The 25,659-nt window shown below is 41.6% G+C and overlaps 1 protein-coding gene across 1 annotated transcript in view; it reads left to right on the plus strand.

Annotated features, from left to right (window-relative positions):
• Nucleotides 1–25,459, plus strand: part of LOC144773796 (acetylserotonin O-methyltransferase-like) — a 409,197-nt gene extending 383,738 nt beyond the window's left edge. Inside the window, exon 7 of the mRNA XM_078658902.1 lies at nt 25,240–25,459. Within this exon, the coding sequence (XP_078515028.1) occupies nt 25,240–25,451 (212 nt within the window). The 3' untranslated portion in view covers nt 25,452–25,459. The remainder of the gene's footprint in view (nt 1–25,239) is intronic.
• The last annotated feature ends 200 nt before the right edge of the window (nt 25,460–25,659 follow it).

The raw sequence follows: 25,659 nt of genomic DNA on the forward strand, positions 1-25,659 counted from the left end.
CTACTGCATGGGGTACTGGCACCAACAGTTTGTGTGACAAAACTATCCCTTCTCTCTGACATATGGACACTGCTGTCGCTGCAACTGAACGGAAACAGCCAGGCAACGCACAAGCAACAGGATCAAGAACTGCAGAAAAATATGCACAGGGACGCTGCTTATCACCGTGTGTCTGTACTAAAATTGACAATGCACACCCATCTTTTTCGTGTACATAGAGTGTAAAAGCTTTTGTATAATCTGGTTTGCCTAACACTGGGGCAGAACAAGGAGCTTGTCTTAACTGGCAAAAAGCATGTTGGCATTCATCTGTCCATGGAACGGGGATCGGAGTGTTCTTAGTCAAAAGTGCTAGCAGGGGTTTAACAATGTGTGAAAAGCCCAATATCCTTTGCCTACAAAACGAAGTCAAACCAATAAATGCACAGACATCTTTCTGTGTGGAAGGTACTGGGGTGTCTAAAATTGCTTGAATGCGATCTGGTGTCAGTGCATGGACCTCCTTAGACAGAAGGTGTCCTAAATAGGTCGCCTTCCGTCTACAATATTGGATTTTCTTTCGTGACACTTTATGATGGTGTTTAGCAAGAAAAGAAAACAAAGACAAGGTACACTTTTCACACTGCTTAGGTGTATCAGCTGCCAACAAGATGTCATCGACATATTGTATGAGAGCCACTCCTTCAGACAAAGTAAAGGAATCGAGTTGTTGTTTTAAGGCTTGACTATAAATACTCGGACTCTCAGTATAGCCTTGAGGAACTCTACAAAATCTGTATGATTTATTATTCAAAGTGAAACCGAACAAATATCGGCTATCAGGATGAATAGGAATCGAGAAGAAAGCATTCTTCAAATCGATTACAGAAAATGTAGTTGCTGTCGGAGGGACCAAGGTAAGCAATGTCGTTATGTCAGATACTACAGGGTACTGCAGTACTACAATCTCGTTGACTTCTCTCAAATCAATGATAAATCTATAAATCCTAGTGTCAGTATCTATTTTCAAAATGGGAAGAATCAGACTATTGCAAACATTGTAAGGAACTTCTTCCACAACCCCTACCTTAATCAAATCCTGTACAATACATGTGAGTGCTTCTTCTCCTTCTTTAGAAATCTTATACTGAGGCAGTCTTGGCAATGAAGCACCCTCCTTGACATTAATATGCACTGGTGGAATAACCATTTGTCCTACATCGGTGTCTGAAGTAGCCCACAAGGTACTAGGGAGTGAAGCTAGTGCAATGTCCTCTTTTGCAATACAAGATCTCTCAATCACAGGGTAGTTGTCATTCAAAATAACCCGTACTTCCGGAGAACATCGTATCGTAGCCCTAAAGTTTTTGAGCATATCAAGACCCACAATATTGTCTGGTGTGTTTGGAAAAAGTAAAAACGGACATGGAGCAGTAAACTTATCAACATGGAATGCAAGTGGTTGTGACAATGGGCTAAGGGAAGGTGTTCCATCGAAATCTATCGATGTAATGGTTAAGCCAGACAGGGGAGTCCTTGCACCCAATTAGTTAGACAAGGCGCTACGAGTAGCTCCTGTTTCAACCAGAAACTGATCAGTAGAACCCAAAACATGTGCTGTAACATAGGGACCCCTCTGATCTACTGGAACTTCAACCGATTCCTTACCCCATCCTAGGCAATCCTATGCATAAGCAGAATCTTGCAAATCAGACGGCACATAATCGGACATTTGATATTGGTTCCTTCTATCAAAAGTATTTTACCCATCCTGCTCACGTGTATTTGCATCAAACCTAGCGCGATCATTCGCGCTTCCTCTAGGCCCTGAATATGCTGAGCGATTTCTCATTTGTCCCCGACCACATGAACCCTGCTGAGCACGCAGTACTGGACAGTCAGAAAGCCAATGTCCAAATTTCTTGCAGTACGCACACTGATCAACAGACAAATTCGAACGAGTATAGGAAGGAAAAGATGAACGATAAGATCCACGTCCACCTCTATCATTACCTCTAGAAGGTGGGCCATAAGCTTGAGCTAACATAATCTTTGTTTTCAACTCTTTAAAACTTTTTATCCTCATTATTTTTAGCTTCTAATTCTTGTCGCTCTTAATACTGAGCTATAGTTAGAAGAGAAACCAGAGAAGAGGTAGTTCATGAACTCTCACTGGCCTTTAGGCGACTAGCCATTCCTGGCAAAAGGTTTGCGACATATTTATCGACAAACAGATGCCTACCCGTGTCATCTGTCAATGACTGGCCACTAAAATCGTGGAATGCCTCTTCAAAGCGTGTAAAGAAATCTGAAACCGATTTATCTGCCTTTTGCTTACATGACGCTAATACAATCCAATCTATCTTTTTAGGGGGAATAATTGTTTTTAACTTAACTAATATAGCTGCCGGAAGATCTAAAATTAATTTACACGGTTTCTGTGCAGGTTCTCTAACTTCATCTAACTGTTCTAAATCTGTCCACAATGCTCCAAATGTCTCACGGTCGTCAATTTTACGCACAGTTCTCCACATATCAGGCGGTAATATCAGCCCAAAAAATAAATCAATATCAGGCAAAGTCATAGTACAAGAGCTAATTGCTCTCTCAACTTCTTCATAAAAGGCTGCTGGATTCTTTCGTGGATCAGGCAATGTATTTTTAAGGGCCATAACATCTGCTCTATTCCAAGGAGTGTAAACCCAATTATAAATAAAATAACCTTCAGCATCTGTAGAAGTCTTATCATCATATGTACCCGTTCCTTTAGGAGGAACATATAAATGCGCGGCTTCCCGCATGGGTTTCACATTAATTACAACATTCTTATCTGTTTCAAGAGTAGAAGTTCGTGCCATGCTGATCTGAGATGTTGGTGCAGCTGCGTCTGTTGCCTTTTTCTCCTCTCACAAACGGGCTGCTTCAATACGCACTTTAACCAAGCGTCTGATCGTGTCAGCCACCTGGGAGAAGACAAAAAGACCATCACGTAAATGTTTACAATCAGTTGCTACATCATCGGGCTCTATTTCTACAGAATGTTTCCTAAATCGTTCAATAACCTCTGCAGCAAATACCTCAGTGAAATATATTTTCTCCCTTTCCTGCCAATCTTTTATGCTGTCTAAAAGTTCAGAAGCAGTGGCAGTACTACGAACGGCTACGCGCAGCAGATATAATCTGAGATGCACGTTCAGCAGATAAAATCGAGCGAGTTTCTCGAGCTTTGTCCTGGTCTGTAGAAGAGTCCTCATCTGACTCATAAGGAGCAGAAGGAATAGTATATGGAGGTGGACAACGATCTAATAAGAGAAAGTCATCTTGGGGTTTATTAAGAATAGGATAAAGAGGTCTACCAACAGCATATTGGCCATTTACCTCTAAATGACGCTCCCTATCTCCCCTCTCTTTAATTTCTTTCATTTCCCTATCTTTCATTTCCAATGCTTTCGCATGGATACTTTCCGCTGTTCTTTTTCAATCAAGGCTTGCTCACGCTTCATTCGCTCTTGCACTTCTTTCTCCCACATTCGTACACAGTCAAACATATCTTGCCTAGCCTTTCATTTAAACATCCGTTGCTCCACATACTGAATCTTGCGCAAATCAAATGACCCATGCATAGGCCAACGCAACTCAGGATCTTTACTAGTATATTTATTCTATAACGTGCTGTACATTATGGAAGAAATACCATACTTAACATACATGTCCTATTAGGCGTCCCCTCCGGGGGGACCGTTTGTGATTCGTCGAGCTTCAAATTAGTACCACTACAAAAGCAACACATCCTACGAAGTGTGCTGGAAACCAGCATGCCAATAATAGTGCAAAATATGCAGTATTATGATCAAAGTAGCGCTATAAGTACTCTTTGTACGTTGCGCGGTTCAAAAAAATTAAAATAGAGAGAAAAATCTCCTCATTACCTGCCTATATGTATTGCAACACATATATAGTTGTCAAACAGAGGTCAATATTGGCCAATCATACAAACAAAGCCGCAGTAAGTGTTACTAAACTACCTTACCAATCAAAGGAGTCAAACCAGCAGCAAGTGCCGCCCAACGGCTCTTACCAATCAAATGGTGTCCAGGTTCCAACTGCCAAGTTCTCAAATCCCACCAAATGGTCACTTCACGGCGAAGCAACAGAAGAGATCTCAGTTGAGGATAGCGCCACCTGGATGGTCAGATCAGAAAGAAAGGAAAACCGCCGTGGGTGCCAAGACTCGGGTCTCCTCCGGCAGCGATCGCGTCCAATAGCGAGATTCCAATCCTTCGTCTTGACCAGTCCTTCGGGCATCCGAGTCGCCTATGAGCCCCACGATGGAAGCGCCAATTTGTGGTGGTGAGCTTCAGCAAGGCTTACCAGTGCAAGGGATTTGCCCTTCTCTGCACAGAGTCCTCAGACCAAAAGGAAGAAGTTGGCACAGAAACTGGAATAGAAAGTACAGAGTTTATTAAACCTCCTGAGGTGGAACCACATTCCCACAAAACCCTTCGGTAATGTATGACTTAGCACACTGAATGGAAGGATTTTGGTCCTTTTATGCCCACAGAGGGGTCAAATGAAGGCAGTACAAGGTACAGAATGCTGGTTTCAAATGCATATAAGGTCATACAGAAAGTGTGCTAGCAACAAGTGGGAGGGGCTAAGAGTTAGCTAATTCTGGTGGACACATCCTGACAGTTACAAGTTGAGGACAGCTGTTAGCTCAACTGAGCATGTATAAAGCAGAAGAGGCTAAATATATCTAATCTCCAGGCAGATTTCAAGAGCAGTTAACAGGAAGGTAGGACAGAGCACATGGCGAGCACATGGCAAACAAAATGGCTGCCAGAAATACAAAATGGATTCCACACAACGGACAAGATAGTCTCTAAATACAAGATGTCTTCTGCTAATGCTTAACCTAATCGCTGCTAAATTACAACAACCCAAGACCAAAATTGAAGCCTGGTTTATACCCCAACAAGATTTTCATGCTGGTCCATCAGCATTCAAACCCTACGTGCGCTGTTGTCAGTTGAAGTACGCTGCCTCAAAAATCCTGAAGCATTGTACAGCCAGTAAACAGTATACCTTGTCGGGGGCACAGAACAATAACAATTTGGAAATGCAATCAGCCATAAAATAAAGCATGCACATTGTTCTAAATTGCTGCAGCTTGAGGCAAACCGAAATTACTGAGAGATCTAATACATCAAAGGCCTCCTGTATCTCCGTAACCAAGGTTTCAGATGCAAGAAGCCGCCTCCATTTTAAGGCTAATTGCTTATTGCCATCCTCAGCATGCAAGATAAACTTCTGATATACTAGACTCATACAAATGTTACCAAAAACCTGATAAAAGACAGGAGAGAATTTATGATGTTTCCTGGTCAACATTATCCTTACAGCCATGTAAAAAATAGTCTCTCATCTGCAAATATTTTTAGAAATGAGCATGGCAGGAGCCGAAATATTTTGTGTAATGAAGAGAAACCCCTAGACTTTCCCAGGCTTTCCCAAAGTTATCGTAAAACATATACGAGAATATTTGATTATGCCTAAGCGGGGTATGAAGGTAAGGAATATTTAGTACAGATATCCCACCAAATCTGCAATAGATCCTCGATTGTCTTAGATCTGACTCCCTTGGAGTAATTGGGGTCTGTCAGCTTATGAAGTGAGTACCTGGTGTCAGAGCCAAGTGCAAGTTGATATCCCTTGAGGACAGCCTGACTTGCTGCCCAGTCAGTATGTTCCGAATGCAACCGGCAAACCCTGCCCAATAACACAACTTGAAATCCAGAAGGTTGAAACCATCTTGTTTAAATGAAAGTTTTAAAAAATGGACGGCACGCCTAGCCCTCTATAGCCCCATATAAAATTACTGATCATCTCCTCTATAAGCTTGAAAAAAGAATCTGGGACATGGAGAGGTATGGAATGGAATAGACAGTGAAATGTAGGCAATACATTCATCTTAACCGCATGCGTGCGGCATGATTCCCCCCGTACGCTGGATTTTGCGAAAGCGCACTTTACATGACGAGCTGGGCTCGTCATGAGCGTGCGAGGAGGCTCCCTCATGACGAGCCCAGCTCGTCATGAGCGTCGAAGGGGTTAATGATGACCCACAATACTAAGAGGGAGCCAGTGCTATTGTAGTAGTTTAACAGTAACTGCCTGTAAAAGAGGCTCGTAGTTTAGTGAAATAATATCCTTCACTTGACTGCTCAGCCTAATTCCTAAGTATGTGACCTATGTGGCTACTTCGAGCATCTGAATATCTGGTTGAAAATTATGAATTATCTGCGTTTTTGATAAGTTCTACTTATGCCCAGAAAAAGCTCTGAATTGATTTGCCTCTTTTGATTTAAGAGCGAGAGTGGCAGATGAATTAGTAGACACAACTACAATAGCATCTGCATAAACAGTTACTTTGAGTTCAATACCATTCATTTAATTTAACTGGCTGAATACCCTTGTTCTGTAATAAAAGCTTTAGATATGGTTCTATGTAAAGAGCAAATAGTAGGGGGAGATTGGACACCCCTAGTGTGCACTTCCGAATATATTTTGAATAAAGGGGAGATATTTCCCCACAATAATACCTTAGCCATAGGATTTTTGCATAAAGTCTTGACCAATGATATGAACCGACTCCCTAACCTGAAACCTCCCATATTTAACCATTGTGAATCCCAAGCAATGCGATCAAAGGCCTTCCCAGCGTCTAGCATGATCATACTGATCCGGTCTTTTATTGTTCAGCTACATCAAACACCACTATTGCAGTGTTGGTATGGCTCATAATATCTCTGCAGGGCACAAATCTGTGCTGTTGATCTGAGACCAGAGTATGCATAAGGGGAGCCTAGCACAATGTCAGAATTGGCATCTGCATTTTTATGTGATATTTGATGATAAGAACCCTTTTCCTCAGGTGGCTTATCCTTTTTGAGAAACTCTATGATGTTAGTTACTACCCAGGATGCTGGTGCGCCTCCTCCACTGCCTATTTCCACAAAAAGATCAGGGAATTCTAGTAATAAGTTGTCTATAAATACTTTATATAATTTAAGCAGGATTGCATCTTCTCCTGTGGCTTTCCTGTAACCAAAACCCAGATAGCCAATTTGATTTCCCCTAAGTCAATGTCCCTCTGTAATACAAGTTCATGTTGTGAGTCAAGCCGAAGTAAGTGACATCCCTGTATATAATCTAAGAAATCAGCATAATCACGATTACTGACTTGCTATAGATTCCTTGATAGAAAGATGTAAACTGCTCGGCGATAGTCTGAGAGTGAGTGTATACCACCCCATCATCACCTGAGATATGAATAATAGCACTTCTAGACCACGTTTTGGTGATCTGATGTGCAAGAATGCATCCAGCTATTTTTGCCATATTCATATGTGGAGTGTTTTATTCTTCTGATAGCTAGCAGCCACCTTCTCCTTTAGCCTATGATCGAGCATAAGCAGCTTCTCAATCAGCCTGAGGAGTATAAACTGCTCACCTGGGACTCTCGTGAGTATTGCCTGTGAGTGCTGCAATTCTAGCTTTCTCCTGTAGTGTAGTTCCTATATTCCCAATAGGCTCTGCGCATTGGAATAATATTTTCAGTAGTATAGACGTAGGACAGAGGTTAACTAGGTCTTTTACTGACTATATTAGACTTATTTGTGTGCCAGCTAGCTCAGAGTTCACTAGAAACTTTCTCGAATAGGCGAGGAGGAGTTTAACCTCCCTGGATAGACAAGAAGGGATTTAGTTTCTGACAACCATAAAACATGACAACTTTGCTCTCCCTGATTAAGAGTATATCTCTAGAGTCGTGTGAAAACAAAAGACAGCTATTTCACTCAGTAAATACATGCGTACTTAGTTTCACCAGATTGTAGAGAAAAGAAGAGACGGGCGTTTTCAATAAAAGGTGTTATTTATTGAGCAGTCTCTTTTCTCATACAAGAGAAATGAATCGCTACAATTGCAATACTTATAGTTAAGTAAAGTGCATATAGTAAAAGCAGGATTATGAAATAATACTGTAAAAGCATGGATATGGTTTCTTAGCCATATGATACTTTAAAATGGATAAAATAGATACATACATATATACATTGACTAATCGTACTCAACTGGTGCTTCTAACTACGCCTACCCCGGTGTACCTGACCTAAGCCTAATACGTGGGAAGGAGTAAGTAAGTAGCAGTTTAAGTTAAGTTTGTTTTGCCAAGAATCTGACTCAAGAATTCTCTGTAAGGGTTTAGTCAGTTCAGTACCTGGGATTTAGAAGGCAGGAGGGCCGGTATCTCTTTCTCAGGACTTGGTATCCCAGTCACCCGCAAAGGTGGGCTGGAAACGCTGGAAGCTGGATTTCTCGGCAGGAGAAAAGCGGGCGTCTCTCTCAGCGCGTCAAAGGGGAGGGGCAGCGTCCGTGGGCTCTCGCATCAGCTGGGCTCTCCGGCAAGTAGTTGCTGCTCCAGATTCATCACCACCGTGTCTTTGCTTAAGGCAGCGTTGGTATATTTATACCTGAAAGGTGCCGGGTTTGACGTAAGAATGGACATAAGACGTCAATAAAGATGTCACTAAGAACTGGTCGTTCTTACAGTGCTCTACAGGAGTTCTCGAACGGAATCAAAACAATCGCAGGCAGGGATTTCCCAGGTTACTCGAGGTTTGGATTTGTTTAAGAACTCGTGTGCTTTCTAGGGGGCTGGAGGAATAGTGCTAGCTTAATGTGACAGCATGCGCTATGACTAATATATGAAACGGGTTTCTGTGCCGTTGTAGGGATATTATTGATTTATAACCGGACAAGGGCCAAGAATAGGAATATCGATACAGGTACCTAGATAAACACACTACACCCACTCCACGAATTCATGTCCATAATTACTAATCTAAGCAATAGTAAACATATCTAATAGTGCATGTGTATACCGATCCACCCCAAAATACATTATTTTGCATCTGAAATGGTATATGCGAGATACATGAAAAAACGAGGTTAGGTACTGTATGCTTTCAAGCAGTGTAATCATTAAAAAAGATGCACAGTTATATCAGCATGAATGATTTGCGAAAATTACACATGAAACGCCTCTTAATACAGAAAAAAAATGCGAGACCGCTTCATCACATATGAATACAGTTTTTTGTAAATATGCTAGAGGCTGAGGTAATGTATTGTCTCTAGAGTTCCTAAAAATAGAAGCTCTGTTCTCTAAGAATAGTTCTACTTTAAGCAGAGGATGAGTGCCAAAAAAAGTAAATATTTTGGTATCGGGAAAAAAGGTTTCGTTTTCAGGGGAAGAAGAAAAAATAGTTCCAAATAGTCTCAGTAGCTTTGTTTTACAAAGCTGAAGGCCAAATTCAGAGTTCAGGGAACGCTGTGTGCTTGTTTGCTTAAAGTTATTCTTTCTGTTCGGGGGAAAACATCATTTCAGACAGACTTTCAAAAAAACAGTCTACTGCCTCAGGTGAAAGTTCAACCAAGTTGGAGAATGTCGCTACCATACAGTCGCGAGCATGATCGCTTTCATCGATGTTTTGATCAGCATTGCTTACAGAAGGTTGTACCTGGTTGATGCTGCTCTCGTCTTATACTTCACTACCCTTTAATCGTAGTGGTGAAGTTTCCACGAATGCCGTCATCAGGATAGGTAACCGCTGGGGATATCACGATGCATGAGCCTTTACTGGACTTAGCAAAGTATCTGTATCCAATGGTACTTCTGATTGTAGTGAAAGACAGGTGTCCAACACGCATTCTTCTCCGCATAGCATACATCTTAACACAGGTAAGATACAATTCTGCCAGATAGGTCGGAATGAAAGAAACCAGGTCATATTCAGATCTCTTAGCCGGGCTAAACCAAGGACTTTAGTTATGCGGTCCCGATAGCGTATAGCTAGGATCGTTTCTTCCATTGATGCTGGAGTCTTGTCTGTGACATGGCTTGCCATAACGAAGCAGGAGTAGCAAAAATAAGATGCCTGCTACGAGTCCCAACAGGAGTGGAAGTCCGCCAAAGACAGAATGGACAAAATTAGGAAAAATACACAGGACTGCTTTGAAGGGTGTTAACAGTCCCGAAAAAACGGTCTTAAATACACTAGCGATACCATTCGTATAAGAAATGTTTAAGATTTCGTTTAGCATTTCTGCAAAGTGTAGGGGGCAATTTGTTGATAATAATGCATGTATCTCTGTCGTTGTCCTTGCAACTTGGAGATCATACGTTTCTTTTGATGACGTCAAGTGCACTGGAGTCTGTAGAAGCACAGTCTTCATTCTGCTTAAAGTATCAATTCAAATAGAAGAGATATTCAAACTGGGCCAAATATTTCCCTCCCTGTCTGGAGTGTCGTTTGGAAACAATACTCGCTCACAGCAAGTGACCATGGAACTCACGCTTACTAGATACGTTTTTCCTGGCAGCAGGCCACAACATCTGTGATCCACAATTAGAATGTAGCTCCCGTTAGAAAGCCGTCTAAAGAATGGCTCTATTCGAGTTGCAGGTGTGCCAAGCTGGTGACATGAAAGGTTATTTGAAGTCCCCTCACAGGCCCCATGCAAATTTATGCCCTGACACAGAAATATACCACTTAGTGATTTTTCACAATTATTACCACTAAGAAATACACTCTGTCCTTTTTCACTATAACATGTGTGTGTATAAGGTAATTTCCATGTTGACTTAATGTATCCTTTACCCAACCCTTCATACTGGCCTGCCTGTATATACTTTTGGCAGTATCGAAATTGGAAAGTTGTTATCGGAATAGTTATGATTCCGTGTATTATCCATTCAATGACAGGTCGTTCTGACATTGTCAATGGTAATCTCTCAAGTTTTTCAATGCTCAGAATTGTATATTCTGCTCCCTTTTGTGCCAAGCTGATTTGTGTATCAGTAAGGTTAAAGATAGTGAATAATGACATTGTGTTGATTAAACGCCAAGGCACATAGCCTGAACGCAGATTTTGTAACGTCCAGCCAAGCTGTACAATAGAACGCAATTGAGACTGACCATGTTGTAACATTAGTAAGTCCTGCTCTATTATATCGATTGCAGATGATACAATACTGTCCAGTGAATATATTCTGGAAGACAGAGTCATTAACCCATTGTCCACAACAGAAAGTGATTTTTCCAAATTACTACGGTCAATTTCCCGTATTCTCTCTGCTGTCTCAATTTGAGTTACTTTCCAAGCTTCGTTGTAAGCTGCATATATAGAGGCCGCTATGAAACGTTTTTGACGCTGTTTGCGTGGTCCCATAGTGAAATCACGCAAGTCAGCACCCTCTTTAAGTAAAGTCAAGTGTTGTTTAATTTCTGCCAGTGTGGATGTTCGTAGCCATTCGAGGCAGAATTTCCCTACACTGTATGTAGTTACAATCCCTGGATGTTGTCTCTGGGAGTATCTAGGGTCTGGCCTGGTCAATTTGAATCCCTGTATTTTGTTCAGGAATCTATCTTGACAGTTATTTGTGTCTGTGGGCCAGATCAACCATTTTTTCCAATCAGGATGAGTTCTGTTTTGGTTTAAAATATGGGATACGTCTATCTCAACATCTGTAGTGCTATTACTTTCATATGTTGGCTTTGGAATAGACGGTTTGTTTAAGTCTTTAATTTTGGCTAGGCCAAGACAGGTTGTCTGTTGAATTGTGTCATTCAAAAATATAATGTGTTCTGGGATCATGCAGGCTCTGAATAATGATTCTATACCTTGGACCTGCCAATCTCTTGTACCCCAGATGGTTTTTTTTTCAATATTATTGTTCCAGAAATCAAAACCAAATGTATTCATTTTTTCAAAAAATGTTTCTGAATAGATTAATTTTGTGTTTGTCAGCATGGTTTTCATTCCGGTCTTATTTAACAGTTTGAAATAAAACGTTTCTGCATCACTTGTGTTAAACCCTGAGAAGTATGAAAATTTATCATAAAATGTTTTTGAACTGCCTTTTGGTGGAGTTGCACAATGTTCCCATTGATTATAATTAAAAACATTTCTAGGTTGAGCAGATTTATGCAAATAATGGTTAGCATAGTGGTTGTAACAGTACATCTGGTCATAATTAGTTGAACCCTGCAAATAATCATGTTCTGTAAATTTAGCTGACATAACTAGGTCTGACATCATATCATTAATACTTTCAAAGTCCCAATCATCAGAAAATGTGCTCGGTTTTACAAAGTCACTTAATGAAATCTTAAATTGGTGTGGATACTTCAGGAGCTCGACCGGGCCATATATATCGTAATCAGTTTTGTCCCATGCTACCCCACCGGGTATAGGATTGGCTGTGAAGTTTACTGAAGAAAGTTCTCTTTTCTCGATGTGTGAAGACTTGTGTGGTTTTAGGACTAAGTTGATTTTCTGACTTGCTGTGTCCATTGCAACATATTTTCCTTCAATGAAATGTCCCAAGCATAGTACCATGATGAGCCAAAGTAGGAGGAAAAATACACCTAGTACCACCCAAAATTCAATCCATGGAGAAATCAGATAGGTTGCTTTGAGTTGATGAAAGAGTTCTTTGGCTTTGTCTTTACAAGTCTTTTTTGCTGTAGGCTGTTCCTCAGGTTCGCTCGGATCCTCAGAAAAGTCATCGAAGTTGATGAAGTAGCATGATGCAGTTCTGTCAATTGTTTCAATTGCTTCAGGATTTCTTTTTGCTTTTGGAATTTTCTTTGTTTCATTAGCATAGTCTGTGGCTACATCATTATAGATTGGTGTTTCTTGACGAATTGTAGTAATTTGGGTTTCAAGAGGCATAAGTTCCATAGCTTGGTTGCATAGTCCTTGTTGATTCACTGTAGGTTTATCAAATGTGATTAGTCTCTCAGTTTGAACCTCTTGATTTGTAGCAAACTTTGGTGTTCTGCTATTTCTTGGGAGTCCACTTGGCCTACTACTTATTATCGGCCACATGATTGTGGTTTAACCAAGTCGATGGATACAACTCGGTTCTCCTTTTTACCAGCAAGGGGCGGTAGTACAACTGATCTTGTTCCGTTGACAGCTAAGACAGGTACTGCTTTTCTGTAAGAAGGCCCAAATTCCTTCTTCACCGCAATTTTCTCTCTGACCAGATCCCCAATCTTTGGAATCCAGACAGGCCTTGCTGGGACAGGTGGTTTCTCTTCAGTGGCTGTTGGCTGTTGTTTCAACTTTATGTTGCTCAGGTTTTTTCTTGTTTCGTTTAAGTCCTGTAAAATAGCCAAACGATCTTTGATATCAAAGCATTTTCCTTTTACCACTGAAGTTTGACTATCGAGGTCCTGGGTTAGCATTTTAGTCCCGAACAATAGTTCGTACGGACTGAAACCTCTTAGAGAATTTCTTGGCAGATTATTAAGACTACGTTGGACACTTATTAAATGTTTGACCCACCCAGCCCCCAAACCTAATACCTTTGCCGTTATAGATTGCTCTATGCCTCGTTTTTTTCTTTCCACCATCCCATCTCCCTCAGGAAGGAAGTGATAAGAGTCCCGCAATGCAATGCCCATGCTGGCCATTGCCTCCCCCCAAGCTCGAGCTTAGAAGCAGGACACTGGTCAGAATGTAGCATGCCCATTGCGTATATGCCGTTTTAGACTCGCAAATCTTTTTATAACAGTTCAGACGTCAGCCGAGAGCTGTGGTCTACATTTTAAGTGAATCTAGTCTCTATATGTTAATATGACGCATTATTCCTACTGGGTTTTGCATGTCGATAGCCTTATCCTTAAGCGGAATGCCATGGCAATACACCGTCTCGTTCGCCACTGCGATCTCTGTTGCAGTCTGGGCAGTTTATAGCGAATTTGGTATGTTGCAGCCTCATTCCTGGCCACCAGTATATTGATTGTAATTCTTCCAGAGATTCCTTAATCTTAAGGTGTCTAAGACCCTCACCCATGTGTGCGTCTGCTATTAACAAGACTCTCCTGTTCGTGTTTGGAATTACCCTATCCCCCACTCCAGGGATTTGAGCAAAAGGAACGGAGTTTGCATCGATTATGTATGTATAATTGAGTGGATAGTTGACAGGTAGCGCTGAACAGTCGCCTTTTGATGACGTTTTTACTGCCAGCATCGTTTCCCTGTCTACGTATTTTCCTGAACGCTTTTTTGTAGCTACGGAAGCCGATTTAGTTGCTTTCGCTGTGGCTGTCTCAGCCAATGAATTCCCTGAAACGTGAACGCCATCACGTTCATGACACAGTGAATGTATCACGTGAGTCTTTGGTAGTTCTTTCTGTGAGAGAACTATTTGTTCCCAAAGCGATTTTTGCTTTATTGTGGCACCTGTGTCATCTTTGTAACCGTTTTGAACCCATTTCTGCAAGTCGTTATTGTATGATTTGACGCAGTAATATGAATCGCACACTATTAGTGTCGGGAATTCGCGATCCGCATTATCTAGCGCCATTTTTAACGCTATTATTTCAGTTTGTTTATCTGAGTCGTTTTCTACAGAGTGCGATTTTGTTACCAGAGGTCTCAATTTTCCTCCGCGCCACACGTATTTAACAATTTCGCATGTGGCGTTATAGGCATGTTTTCCCCAGACTGAGGGTTGTGCATGTCCGTCTGTATATATTATACAGGCGTACTGTCGCATGGGCAGAATGTCGATTGGCAGAGGATATTCTCTTTCATATTCTAGATTTTTTAATTTTTTCATTTCCGGGTCAAAATAGTATTTCACTTTGTCTGTAGCAAGAGAATTTTCCCATTGTATCCATTTTGGATTTAATGCCACAGTAGGTAAATTACATGGGCTTGTAAATGCCTCAAAGGCTGATTCTGCTGTTCTAACAGTAATCTGTCTGCCATCAGCTTGTTTTTTTTCTTTTGCTACAGCTGTTTGAACCGCATGAACAATGTTTTCCTTAATGCTGAATGTTTTTTCAGCTTCTGTCTACAAATGTGATTTGTATGCTATTGGTACCGTTTCTCCCTCATTAGAGGTCAGGTATGTGAATCCGCATCTTCCTGGGATGACCCGGATCACAAGGTTGCGTGTGTTATCGCGTGTTTGCAATTTTGTTTTAGCTAACATGTCTGTTTGCAATGATCTCAAAATTTCTGTGTGTTTTTGGGTCCAATTGATTGTTTTAAAATCTGGTTTTATTAGTTCATAGAGAGGTTTAACCCTCTCTGCATAATTTAGAATGTAAGTTCTCCTGAAATTCAGGAAACCTAGGATTGATTGTAAGTTTTTCAGCGTTCTTGGTGCTTGGATTACAGCGCATTTCTCTAAGAAATTGTCGGCCAGGCTTTTGCCTTCACTTGATAATTCATGTCCTAAAAACAGGACAGTTAGATGGGCAATTCGTGACTTTTTAAATTTGAATTTGTAACCCTCTGCTGCGAACCCAAGTATTATGGTGTTCACTCTTTTCAAGTGAGTATCCAAGTAATCATCTGTTAGATAGATGTCATCGACATAAGATAATGCCTCATCATCATACATTTGTAGTAACTCTGTTACTCTCGCTGAGAATAATCCTGGGCTGTTCTTGAACCCCTGTGGCAAACAACAGAAATTTTCCTGCGAGCCATTTATTGAGAAAGCGGTCAAATATCTGCTTCCAGGTGCTATATTTTGACAAAAGAATCCATTAGATATGTCTAATGTTGTTTTGTATTTTTTGCGCACAATGTTATTCATTAGTGCTGCACTGTGTGCGTTTTGTACCGCAAATGTTTTGCAACATGAGTTTAGATGTCTGTAGTCCAAAACTAGACGATATGAATTGTCTGGCTTGGAGACAGGAAACAAAGGATTGTTCATTTGTGAGGTGCATGTTTCAATCACCCCCTGGTATTCAAGTTAATCTAAGATCTCCCTGACCTGTTTTTTAGCTTCTTGCTTAATTGGGTACTGCCTTTGTGCAGTCGGTTGAGATTTTAACTGGACTTTGTGAGGAGGAGAGTCCTCATCCCATCCCACATGGTTTTTATATAATGCAGGAGCCTGGGCTACTGCCCACTTTCTTGCAGGTGTATATTTTTTATGAATTGGAATGTGATTTGAGAAGGCAGGCATAATCATTTCTTCGCCATGAGGGCACTCCCTGACAAACTCCGGTGGCCAGTCTTTTTCAGCTAAAAGGATGTCATAGCCTTTGGAGAGGTTATCCCAAAATAGACCCCTTATTTTCCTAGTCTTATCCCCCTCTATACGTAATGTTATTTCGTATATTTTATGAGGTTTGCTAACTCTGGTATCTGCAGTTTCCACCTGAATGTATTCATTCGTGTCCACTGTCTCCAGATGATTCATCAGGATCTTGCGAGCTATGCTCACTTCTGCTGCGCTGTCTAGCATTGTCTGAGCCCACTCTCCGTTTTTCAGCTGTGTCCTCAGTATCTTCGGCATGTTTGATTACTTTGATACTGGCTACCTTCTTTTTCGGAAATTGTAATTTTTTATTTTGATGAGCAGGTTCCTTGTCTTTGGACTTGACGTGCTCTTCCCTGTGTTCTGACCGTCCTCTTCTTTCCGATTTCTGCGAGGAAGTCTGAAAAGATCGAGAGGGACGTGTATCAATATCTTGATATCTATCAGGTTTCTTCAAATTATCCCTATTTCTAAGGTTGTATCTTTTCTCAGAGGGCTCCCTCTGGGGAGACTTGTGTCCTTGGTCCGGAGATCTGTCTCTCCGCCGAGGAGACTTTCCTCTGGACTGGAATCTTTTTTCTTTGGGAGTGGATTGTTTATTTCCATCCCAGCTCTTCTTTGGAGTGTTTAGATTATTTTTAATAAATACTTTTTCAGGATTTTCAGTTAGTTGGGGTTTCACTGGTTTCCCACCCAAACTGTCTCTTCCTAATTCTTCATAGGATTTTTCTATGATTCTGGCAAGTTCAAATGGTTGTTCTGCTATATCTGTTTCTTTCAACTTCTGGCGGATCGCCACAGATGCTGCTTCCCCTTTTATGTTGGCTAGTAATATAGCCAAGACCTGCTTGAAGTCTTTTAGTAGTTTCATACCCAGAGTTAAAGCAGTTTCTGGACCGTATTCATTTTGAATCTGTCTTAGCACATCTGGTATTACCGCCATGGACGGAACACCATGTGTTTTTGTGTAAATGGAAGCAAAGACTGTGCCCCAAGTGTCACAGTCCTCCACATGTGGTGCGATCCCCATTGGAAGACAGATAGTCAGAATTCTGTGTTTCTCAACAGGTGTAGTATCCGGAAATACTGCCTCTATTTGAGGGATTTTTTGTGCTAACCAGAATGGAATTTGTTCCCGTTTTGCGGGTACTTTACCCAGACATGACTGTATGTTCTGTGGTGTTATTTTATTTGTGTTCCCCTGATGAGGGGTCAGCTGTGGAATGTTAATAGCTGGTTGAACTGTTGAAGTCCGTATTACATATTGGACTAATTGTCTATGAATTTTAATCAGTTGTTTTAGTTGTGCTAAAAGTTCTGGTATTGACATTTTTTCAATGTCTGGATGTGGCGTGTAGCTGGCTAGAACCGGCCACGTTGCTCCTGGTCTACCTAGTGGACCGAGCCTGGTGATGTGATCATTATGTTTTAGGGCGCCTTTAAACCAGAGCAGGTGCTCTTGGTATTTTAATGGGATTTCCACCTCCTCGAACGGAGTGTACTCATCCGGAGGTTCCTCTATTTTGTAATAGTGGAACTCACGTGTGACAGCGTTTGCTGCTCGAAAATTTATCCATGAATAGAATACCTCTGTCTGCCGATATTCATGTGCCTCAATTACGAATATGACTGTACCACCTCTCGGTGTTAGTCCATTTTCTATAAGCTTAAGAGTTATAGTTTTTCTTATGTTGACCGGGATGAGTATTGCACCCGGGTCAGTCTGCAGGAGACTTGCGTCATCCGCTAGGAGTTGAGCTGCTATTCTAGCTGCCTCCCTTTCTTCTTCATTGTCTGACATTTTACTGACAGGAAGGTTTTTGTTGCAGATCAAGTTTCAAGGAAACAAAGATTAGGTGTACAATATTTTGGAACACTGTATCCTTCAAAGTTGAATAAACCAAAAACTATACATAGAAGTCTCCTCCTACTAAGTTTCGGCGGATTTTAAACTTTGACCCACTCCAGATGTCTTTGGAGTATTTCGGGAGAAAGGGTCTGTGTGAAAAAGCACGACTGAGTTACTCTAATGCCTTGCGTTAGATTTATCGCCTTACCAAACTGTTGGGCGCCATGTAGTGTAGTTCCTATATTTCCAATAGGCTCTGCGCATTGGAATAATATTTTCAGTAGTATAGACGTAGGACAGAGGTTAACTAGGTCTTTTACTGACTATATTAGACTTAAGTTTTGTGTGCCAGCTAGCTCAGAGTTCACTAGAAACTTTCTCGAATAGGCGAGGAGGAGTTTAACCTCCCTGGATAGACAAGAAGGGATTTAGTTTCTGACAACCATAAAACATGACAACTTTGCTCTCCCTGATTAAGAGTATATCTCTAGAGTTGTGTGAAAACAAAAGACAGCTTTTTCACTCAGTCAATACGTGCGTACTTAGTTTCACCTGATTGTAGAGAAAAGAAGAGACGGGCGTTTTCAATAAAAGGTGTTATTTATTGAGCAGTCTCTTTTCTCATACAAGAGCAATGAATCGCTACAATTGCAATACTAATAGTTAAGTAAAGTGCATATAGTAAAAGCAGGATTATGAAATAATACTGTAAAAGCATGGATATGGTTTCTTAGCCATATGATACTTTAAAATGGATAAAATAGATACATACATATATACATTGACTAATCGTACTCAACTGGTGCTTCTAACTATGCCTACCCCGGTGTACCTGACCTAAGCCTAATACGTGGGAAGGAGTAAGTAAGTAGCAGTTTAAGTTAAGTTTGTTTTGCCAAGAATCTGACTCAAGAATTCTCTGTAAGGGTTTAGTCAGTTCAGTACCTGGGATTTAGAAGGCAGGATCGCTGGTATCTCTTTCTCAGGACTCGGTAGCCCAGTCACCCGCAAAGGTGGGCTGGAAACGCTGGAAGCTGGATTTCTCGGCAGGAGAAAAGACAGCGTCTCTCTCAGCGCGTCAGAGGGGAGGGGCAGCGTCCGTGGGCTCTCGCATCAGCTGGGCTCTCCGGGAAGTAGTCGCTGCTCCAGATTCATCACCACCGTGTCTTTGCTTAAGGCAGCGTTGGTATATTTATACCTGAAAGGTGCCGGGTTTGACGTAAGAATGGACATAAGACGTCAATAAAGATGTCACTAAGAACTGGTCGTTCATACAGTGCTCTACAGGAGTTCTCGAACGGAATCAAAACAATCGCAGGCGGGGATTTCCCAGGTTACTCGAGGTTTGGATTTGTTTAAGAACTCGGTGTGCTTTCTAGGGGGCTGGAGGAATAGTGCTTGCTTAATGTGACAGCATGCGCTATGACTAATATATGAAACGGGTTTCTGTGCCGTTGTAGGGATATTATTGATTTATAACCGGACAAGGGCCAAGAATAGGAATATCGATACAGGTACCTAGATAAACACACTACACTCCTGCATAAGTCTACTTTTCTTGGGAATAAACTGGAGTGTCACTCCCCTGATATAAGCTTTCATACTGTCCCAGACAACTGCAACTGAGGCTGAACCCTTAATAATTCATATGAATTATGCAAGTAAGCCTCTGAGAAAGACTCATTACTCTGGATTAGTAAGGAGAGGGCGAGAAAATTAAAATGGGTGCCAACTTACGCTACTTTCCTGTAAATCCTGTATTGTCAGCATTGCTAGGTTATGGTCTGATAACCTTAGGGTTTATATACCTCAATACCTGCACCCACAAGCATCTGCTGCTTAGTAAAGATCATGCTGAGACATGACTACTGCTTATATGAAGAAAAGTAGTAGGTATACTCTGGTATCGAGGGGGAACGTGTTTACCACACATCAACGAAACATTGCAACCGCATGAGTTCTAAAACAGGGGTACAGGTCTTAGACATCCTTTAATGTGTCAGACAATTAGTGGCATCTGTACCATAAACGATAACACAATTAAAATCCCCTATTAAAATTAAATTATCTGACTAGTCAAGCAGCTCCAAATATAATAAATCAAACTTTCCCGGCTCGTCCAGATTGGGACCATAAACTACACAGATAGTATACTTTTGCTCTTGGATTACTACCTGAATTATGGCCCATCGCCCCCTAGAAACCGCAGAAGTTTGAACTTTATTAGTCTCCAAGTTCCTAGATTTCTTTATAGTCACATTGAAGAATTAAAGCTGTCCGTGACATGCAAATGAGGGTGTCATGGCCAAGCTGTCTAAGCAATAACCGATGTTTGTATGCAAGATGAATTTCAGTTATTCCTAATATATGCGGGTGGAAGCCATTAGTTCTTCCTAAATTATTTGCCGCTTTCTAGGTCGATTTATTCTGGCAACATTCCAACCCATAAATTTCAGCTTCAGAATTGTAATAATCTGAACTCTGAACTCTATGATCCCCTCCGTTAACTGTCTCCCTTTCTCAATTGTTGCCACATATTCATTAGTTAAATAACAAACATTCTGACTCATGTTACCCCACTCCAATCAACCCCCCCAAAGAGCAACCTAAGTTGAGCGAAAAAACCCACCTAGATTCCCTGAGACCAACCCTTTTACCGTCTATATGAGAAAGAATCCTCCACCCCCTTGCTGTCGCTGAATCAGCAGCACTGTTGAAACACACCCTGCACACTCTCCCTGCCTGACACCCGCCCGCAAACCCAACAAAAAGTGTTGCAGCCCCCCTCCATCCCTCCTTAGCCAGAGGACTCCGGCAGCATAAGGCAGCCGGCATTGAGCCCCCTCAAGAATGCAAGGATGTTCCTTGTCAATGGCTTAAAGCCTGCGATGCCTCGAAATCTGAATGAAAAAACCTATGAGCAGCTATCTTTAATAGTCATGAGGCAGGCCGGTTCCTGTTGAAACACCTGCGCCCCCACTGCCTTCAAGGGATCCATAATTGACACAACATCCAGCGCCTGTCCATGGTAGCCTTGCATAAGTATGATTGAACAAAAATAGACATTGAGTCAACTCATATAGGTCTTGTGGGGAGGGCTTTAATAAAGATTGTCAACCTGAAAAGGAAGTTGCCAACAAAAATAAGCATTGGGCGAGGTTGCAGAGGATTAAATTGGATTTTCTGCTTCAGGGTGAGAGAAAGCTGGTGAGCCTGTTGTATCAGTCTCCAAATCTGGAAATGTTTGTTGAAACAGCTTGACGATGTAAGCACTTGGATATGTTTCTTTTCCCTTGGGTATTCCAAAAACCCTCAGATTGTTTTGCCATTACCAATTTTCCAAATCTTCTAATTACTTCAAACAAACATCCACTGACTCTTGTGTGACTTGATTGACTTCACAGCTGCTGAACCGACTTCCTCTGCCCCAGCCACTCACTTTTGAAGCTCAGCCATTTCCAAAGGGAGCAGCACCACCTTGTTGGTTACTTCCAATACAAACTGCTGGAAAGCCAAACTGTCCTTTCTAGCGTGTGCAGCATAATGTTCCTGTGCCTCTGTGTTTTGGGCACATCCAAATCCACCTGGGGCCCCACCAGGAGTGCACCCGCTGAACAATACACAGCCAGTCCATCACTTATACCTGTTTTGCTCAGATTTCACCCTCCATTAGCCTCTTGTCTTTCCTCAGAGGCACCCCCCTTGACTCCATATCAGAGGCGCATACTACATGTGCATGTGAAACTGACTGGGGCATAGGAGGCATTGTAACATTGTTGCAGGCTCCTGCAGAAACATGTTGTCTCGAAAAGTTGCCTTTTTGCAGGGTCAAATCTGCAGCCAGCTCAGCTGCTGATGGCATTGATAGCCTGCTTCTGATGCCTGAATTCACAAAGGCCAGATCTCCTGAAGATTTTGTGTCCCCTGAAGATACCAATTCAGCTCCTGCCGGTCCATCCAGCCCCTGCACCACGTTCATCAGGAAATCCACCATTGTGACTGCTGCGGTGGTGCGCCCATCATTGCAGGACTGGAGGAGGCCTACTGCTCTGCCTGATTGAAGAAGCTTCAGATTGGGATGTCCGACCCGGAAGCCTAAGATCTTCTCCAAGGTACATAGACTGTGGTCCGATTCTACCAATGCTGTTGCCATTGCCGTAGACAAGGCCTTGCTGCTGCTATTGGGGTCTGCTGCTACAACTGCAGTGCGGCCCCATGCAAAGGAAACTTGGTGGACAATAGTGGGGGTAAGATTCATCCAGCTGGGAGTGGAGCAGCGGACACTGGTCTGCACCCTCAGGACCCTGACCTGCAGCAGCTGTCTCTGAAGTGTTCCCGAATACTGCAACCACATCGGGTTCGTACTGAGCTTGAAGTGGGATGCTGTAAGGATATTGAGGCACAGCAAGCTAGCTCTTATCGTAACAAAGTGAGGGGTATAAGTCATGTTAGGCCAGCAGTGTAACGATGCGGGAGGAGGAGTAGTCCTGAGAGTGTGTTCACCATGGCAGAGTCAACCGGGGTTGACTCCGCTGTGGTGAACAGACTTTCCAGTCCAAGCTGTCCTCAATTGTCTATGTCTATCTGAGGTTAAAGAGTTAGGACACGCTTTCAAGAATAAGAGTCTTTTAAATTTTAGCCCGTTGCTTATGTGCTATCAGCATTTGTAGTTTATTGCGCATGACTGCCTTGTAGGCTTTCCATACCATAATAGGGGAATCAACTGAGTCTTTATTCTCCTCAAAGTAATATTGGTATTTCTTTCACTGTTTCTGGGTCCCTTAGTTCCAAGTATAAAATCTCCATTGTCAACTCACTAGCCATGTAGTATTGCCCAGGGTGGTCAGAAGTGTTGAGTGGTCAGATATATCACATAGATATTCTGCCTCCATAGCCAGGGGAGTCTCACCTGTAGGTGAAAATAAATAGTTAGTCTAGAGATTGCTCTCTTTACCCCAGAGAAGAAATAATATTGTTTGCCACAGTCTCCACAGGTCCTTCAGGACCGTTGCTCTGATGAATTGCGGCAACTGAGTGTACTGTGAATCTCTATCTGTCATAGGCCTCATCCTATTAAAATCTGGTATCATGATAACATTAAAATCTCCCTCCCCTATCAATAGGATATTCCCAGATTCCACTAAAATTTGGCCTATTTCATCCAGTGTTTCTTTCTGTGGGCGATGGAGAGCATAGACATTAACAAGAAAATAGCCTTTTGTACCTTAAGTCTCCTCCATCCCAACAGTTGCGCTACTCAGGTCTAACCATTTCCTAATGGTCTTGGAAGGGGTGCTCTTTTTGGCCAGTATTGCCATTCCTTTGGAATCCTGAGAGAATCTTACATGTCTAAGGGACATCGATTGACCCCTTCTCAGGAATCTGCATTCAGTCTCCATCAATTGCTTCTCCTAAAGAAAGAAAATATCCGAGGCTACTTGCTTGATGTATTGTGCTACCACCCCCATGTAATTTTCTTCTCTAAGCCAGTCACATTCCAGTCACATTCCATTCCGACATAACCGAACCTATTATCAACCTTAGCAATATAGAGGTGTCCTACTCGTCCACAGAGAATTTCCCCCATCTCACCCAGATTGTCTTGATACTCTGTATACTAGCCACTCAAAGCATGCATCTGCTAATTAAATTCACAACTCTTAAGTCCCTCCCTCCCTCCACCAAACCAGCCTGAAATATGCAATCCACACGTGAAAAACACTCTACCTACTAATGGCAACATCAAACTAAAACACGCTTTTCTGTTACAAATACAATTAAAAACATATAAGTGTTAGTATCAACTCATATCGCTCTCTCTTCAAGTGTTGAATCATGACCCAACCCATGAAGGCCCATCTCTCATCCCAAACCTGTTGGAGCTTTTATCAGAGGCCAGTGGAAACAGAATAACAGTTATCTAAAGCAAACTTAATGTTGTAGAGCTATGGATTTCCTGAGCACACTCACACCAACATAGTGGTTCTTCCTCTCTTCTACCCTAAGCCAGCAGGTGCCGATGAGAAGGCTCTCTTTCAGAGGATAGCCCAATAAAATGAAGCCAATTGCAATGATTCTGATTGGCTGTTGCTAACCAATCAGGGTGAAGGTGGGGTTTAGAATACTGAAAGAGTATTATGATAGCTGAGGGATGAAATATAAGAATGGTGGATGATGACTGAAGGATGAGTACTAAGGTTGAGGAATAATAACAACAGAAGAAGGATGATGAGTGTGGAATACGAATGAGAGAAGATTAATAAGAATAAGGGATAAAGGAAGGATAATGAAAGATGAATGCAAAATAAGAATGATGGGCGTTGAATGATAAATAAGGAATACAAATGAGGAATGATGAATCATGGATGAGGAATAAGAATTATGGATTTGGGGTGGTAAATGATAAGTAAAGAATAAGGCTTGAGGTGTAATAATTGAGGGAAGATTAATGAGGTATGGGGAGGGATGGATGGGGCATAATATGTGATGGATGTGAAGCTGAAATGAGAAGTGAGGACTGACTGGTTATTGATGAGGGATGAGAGATGATAGGTAGGAAAAATAAGTAAGAAATGAGAATGAGGGGTGATGGATGAGAAGCAGGGACATGGAGTCAGGAATGAAGGATGAAGAGTTATTGGGCGATGGATGTGGGATTGGAAGTATGGAAGAGGAATAAGGAATGATGGCTGAGAAGTATTAGACGAGGGACAATGGGATGTGATGGATCATGGGTGAGAGCAGAGTATCGGGGAAGAAAAGTGAGAGAAGATGAGTGAGTAATGATGAATTAGGAATCATGGATGACGGATGATGGCTGACAAATACAGATGAGAAGCGAGGAAGGAGAGATGAGGATTGAGGAATAATGGATGGGAAGTGAGGAAGGAGGGAAGAGGAGTGATAGACGATCAATGATAGATGAGGTATGAGGGATGAGACAGAGGAAAAAATGAGGAATGAAGGCTGAGAAATGATGATGAATGAGGGGTGAGACATAGGGATAAGAAGTAATGAATGAGGGTTAAAAAGTGATTGATGATGAGTGAGGAGTATATCCTGTAAGGGAGACACCACTAAAAATGAAAAGTTGTTTATTATTTCACAAAATGTCATTATCTTCGTAACTTATGCCTTTTGAACTTCTTTTATTTAAATGCTTTTCTTTATTTTGGATAAGGTAATTCTATAACACAAATATTTCAGTTCTAGATTTCAATGCCACGCAACCTATTGACAAGAAATTTGATACTTTATTGTTTTTCTCCAGGTGGTGGCATACTCCTGGTTGAAGCCCTTTTATATGAAGACAAAAGTGGCCCATTGGCAGCCCAGATGAGCTCCTTAAACATGCTGATGCACACAGAAGGCAAAGAAAGGACTCCTTCAGAATATAAAAAGCTTCTGACTGCAGCTGGGTTTAGGGATATTGAAGTCAGGACAACTGGAAAGTTCTTTGACGCAATACTAGCGATAAAATGAAATGTTTAAATAGTAGTCACAATCATGTAGCTGATAAGGTAGCTCATGCATGCTTTTTTCTATGTGGTAAATGAAAAATTATATTTACAACTTTTCTAATGGTTTTCTAATGCCAATTCTTATTGATTAACTCTACCATTTTGCCTGCCCTACTTGTAATTCGTGAAACTTTGTTTCAGATCGTTATATTCTTTAAATTCATCTAACA

This window comes from Lissotriton helveticus, chromosome 8, assembly GCF_964261635.1.
Source record: "Lissotriton helveticus chromosome 8, aLisHel1.1, whole genome shotgun sequence".
Taxonomy (NCBI): Eukaryota; Metazoa; Chordata; class Amphibia; order Caudata; family Salamandridae; genus Lissotriton; species Lissotriton helveticus.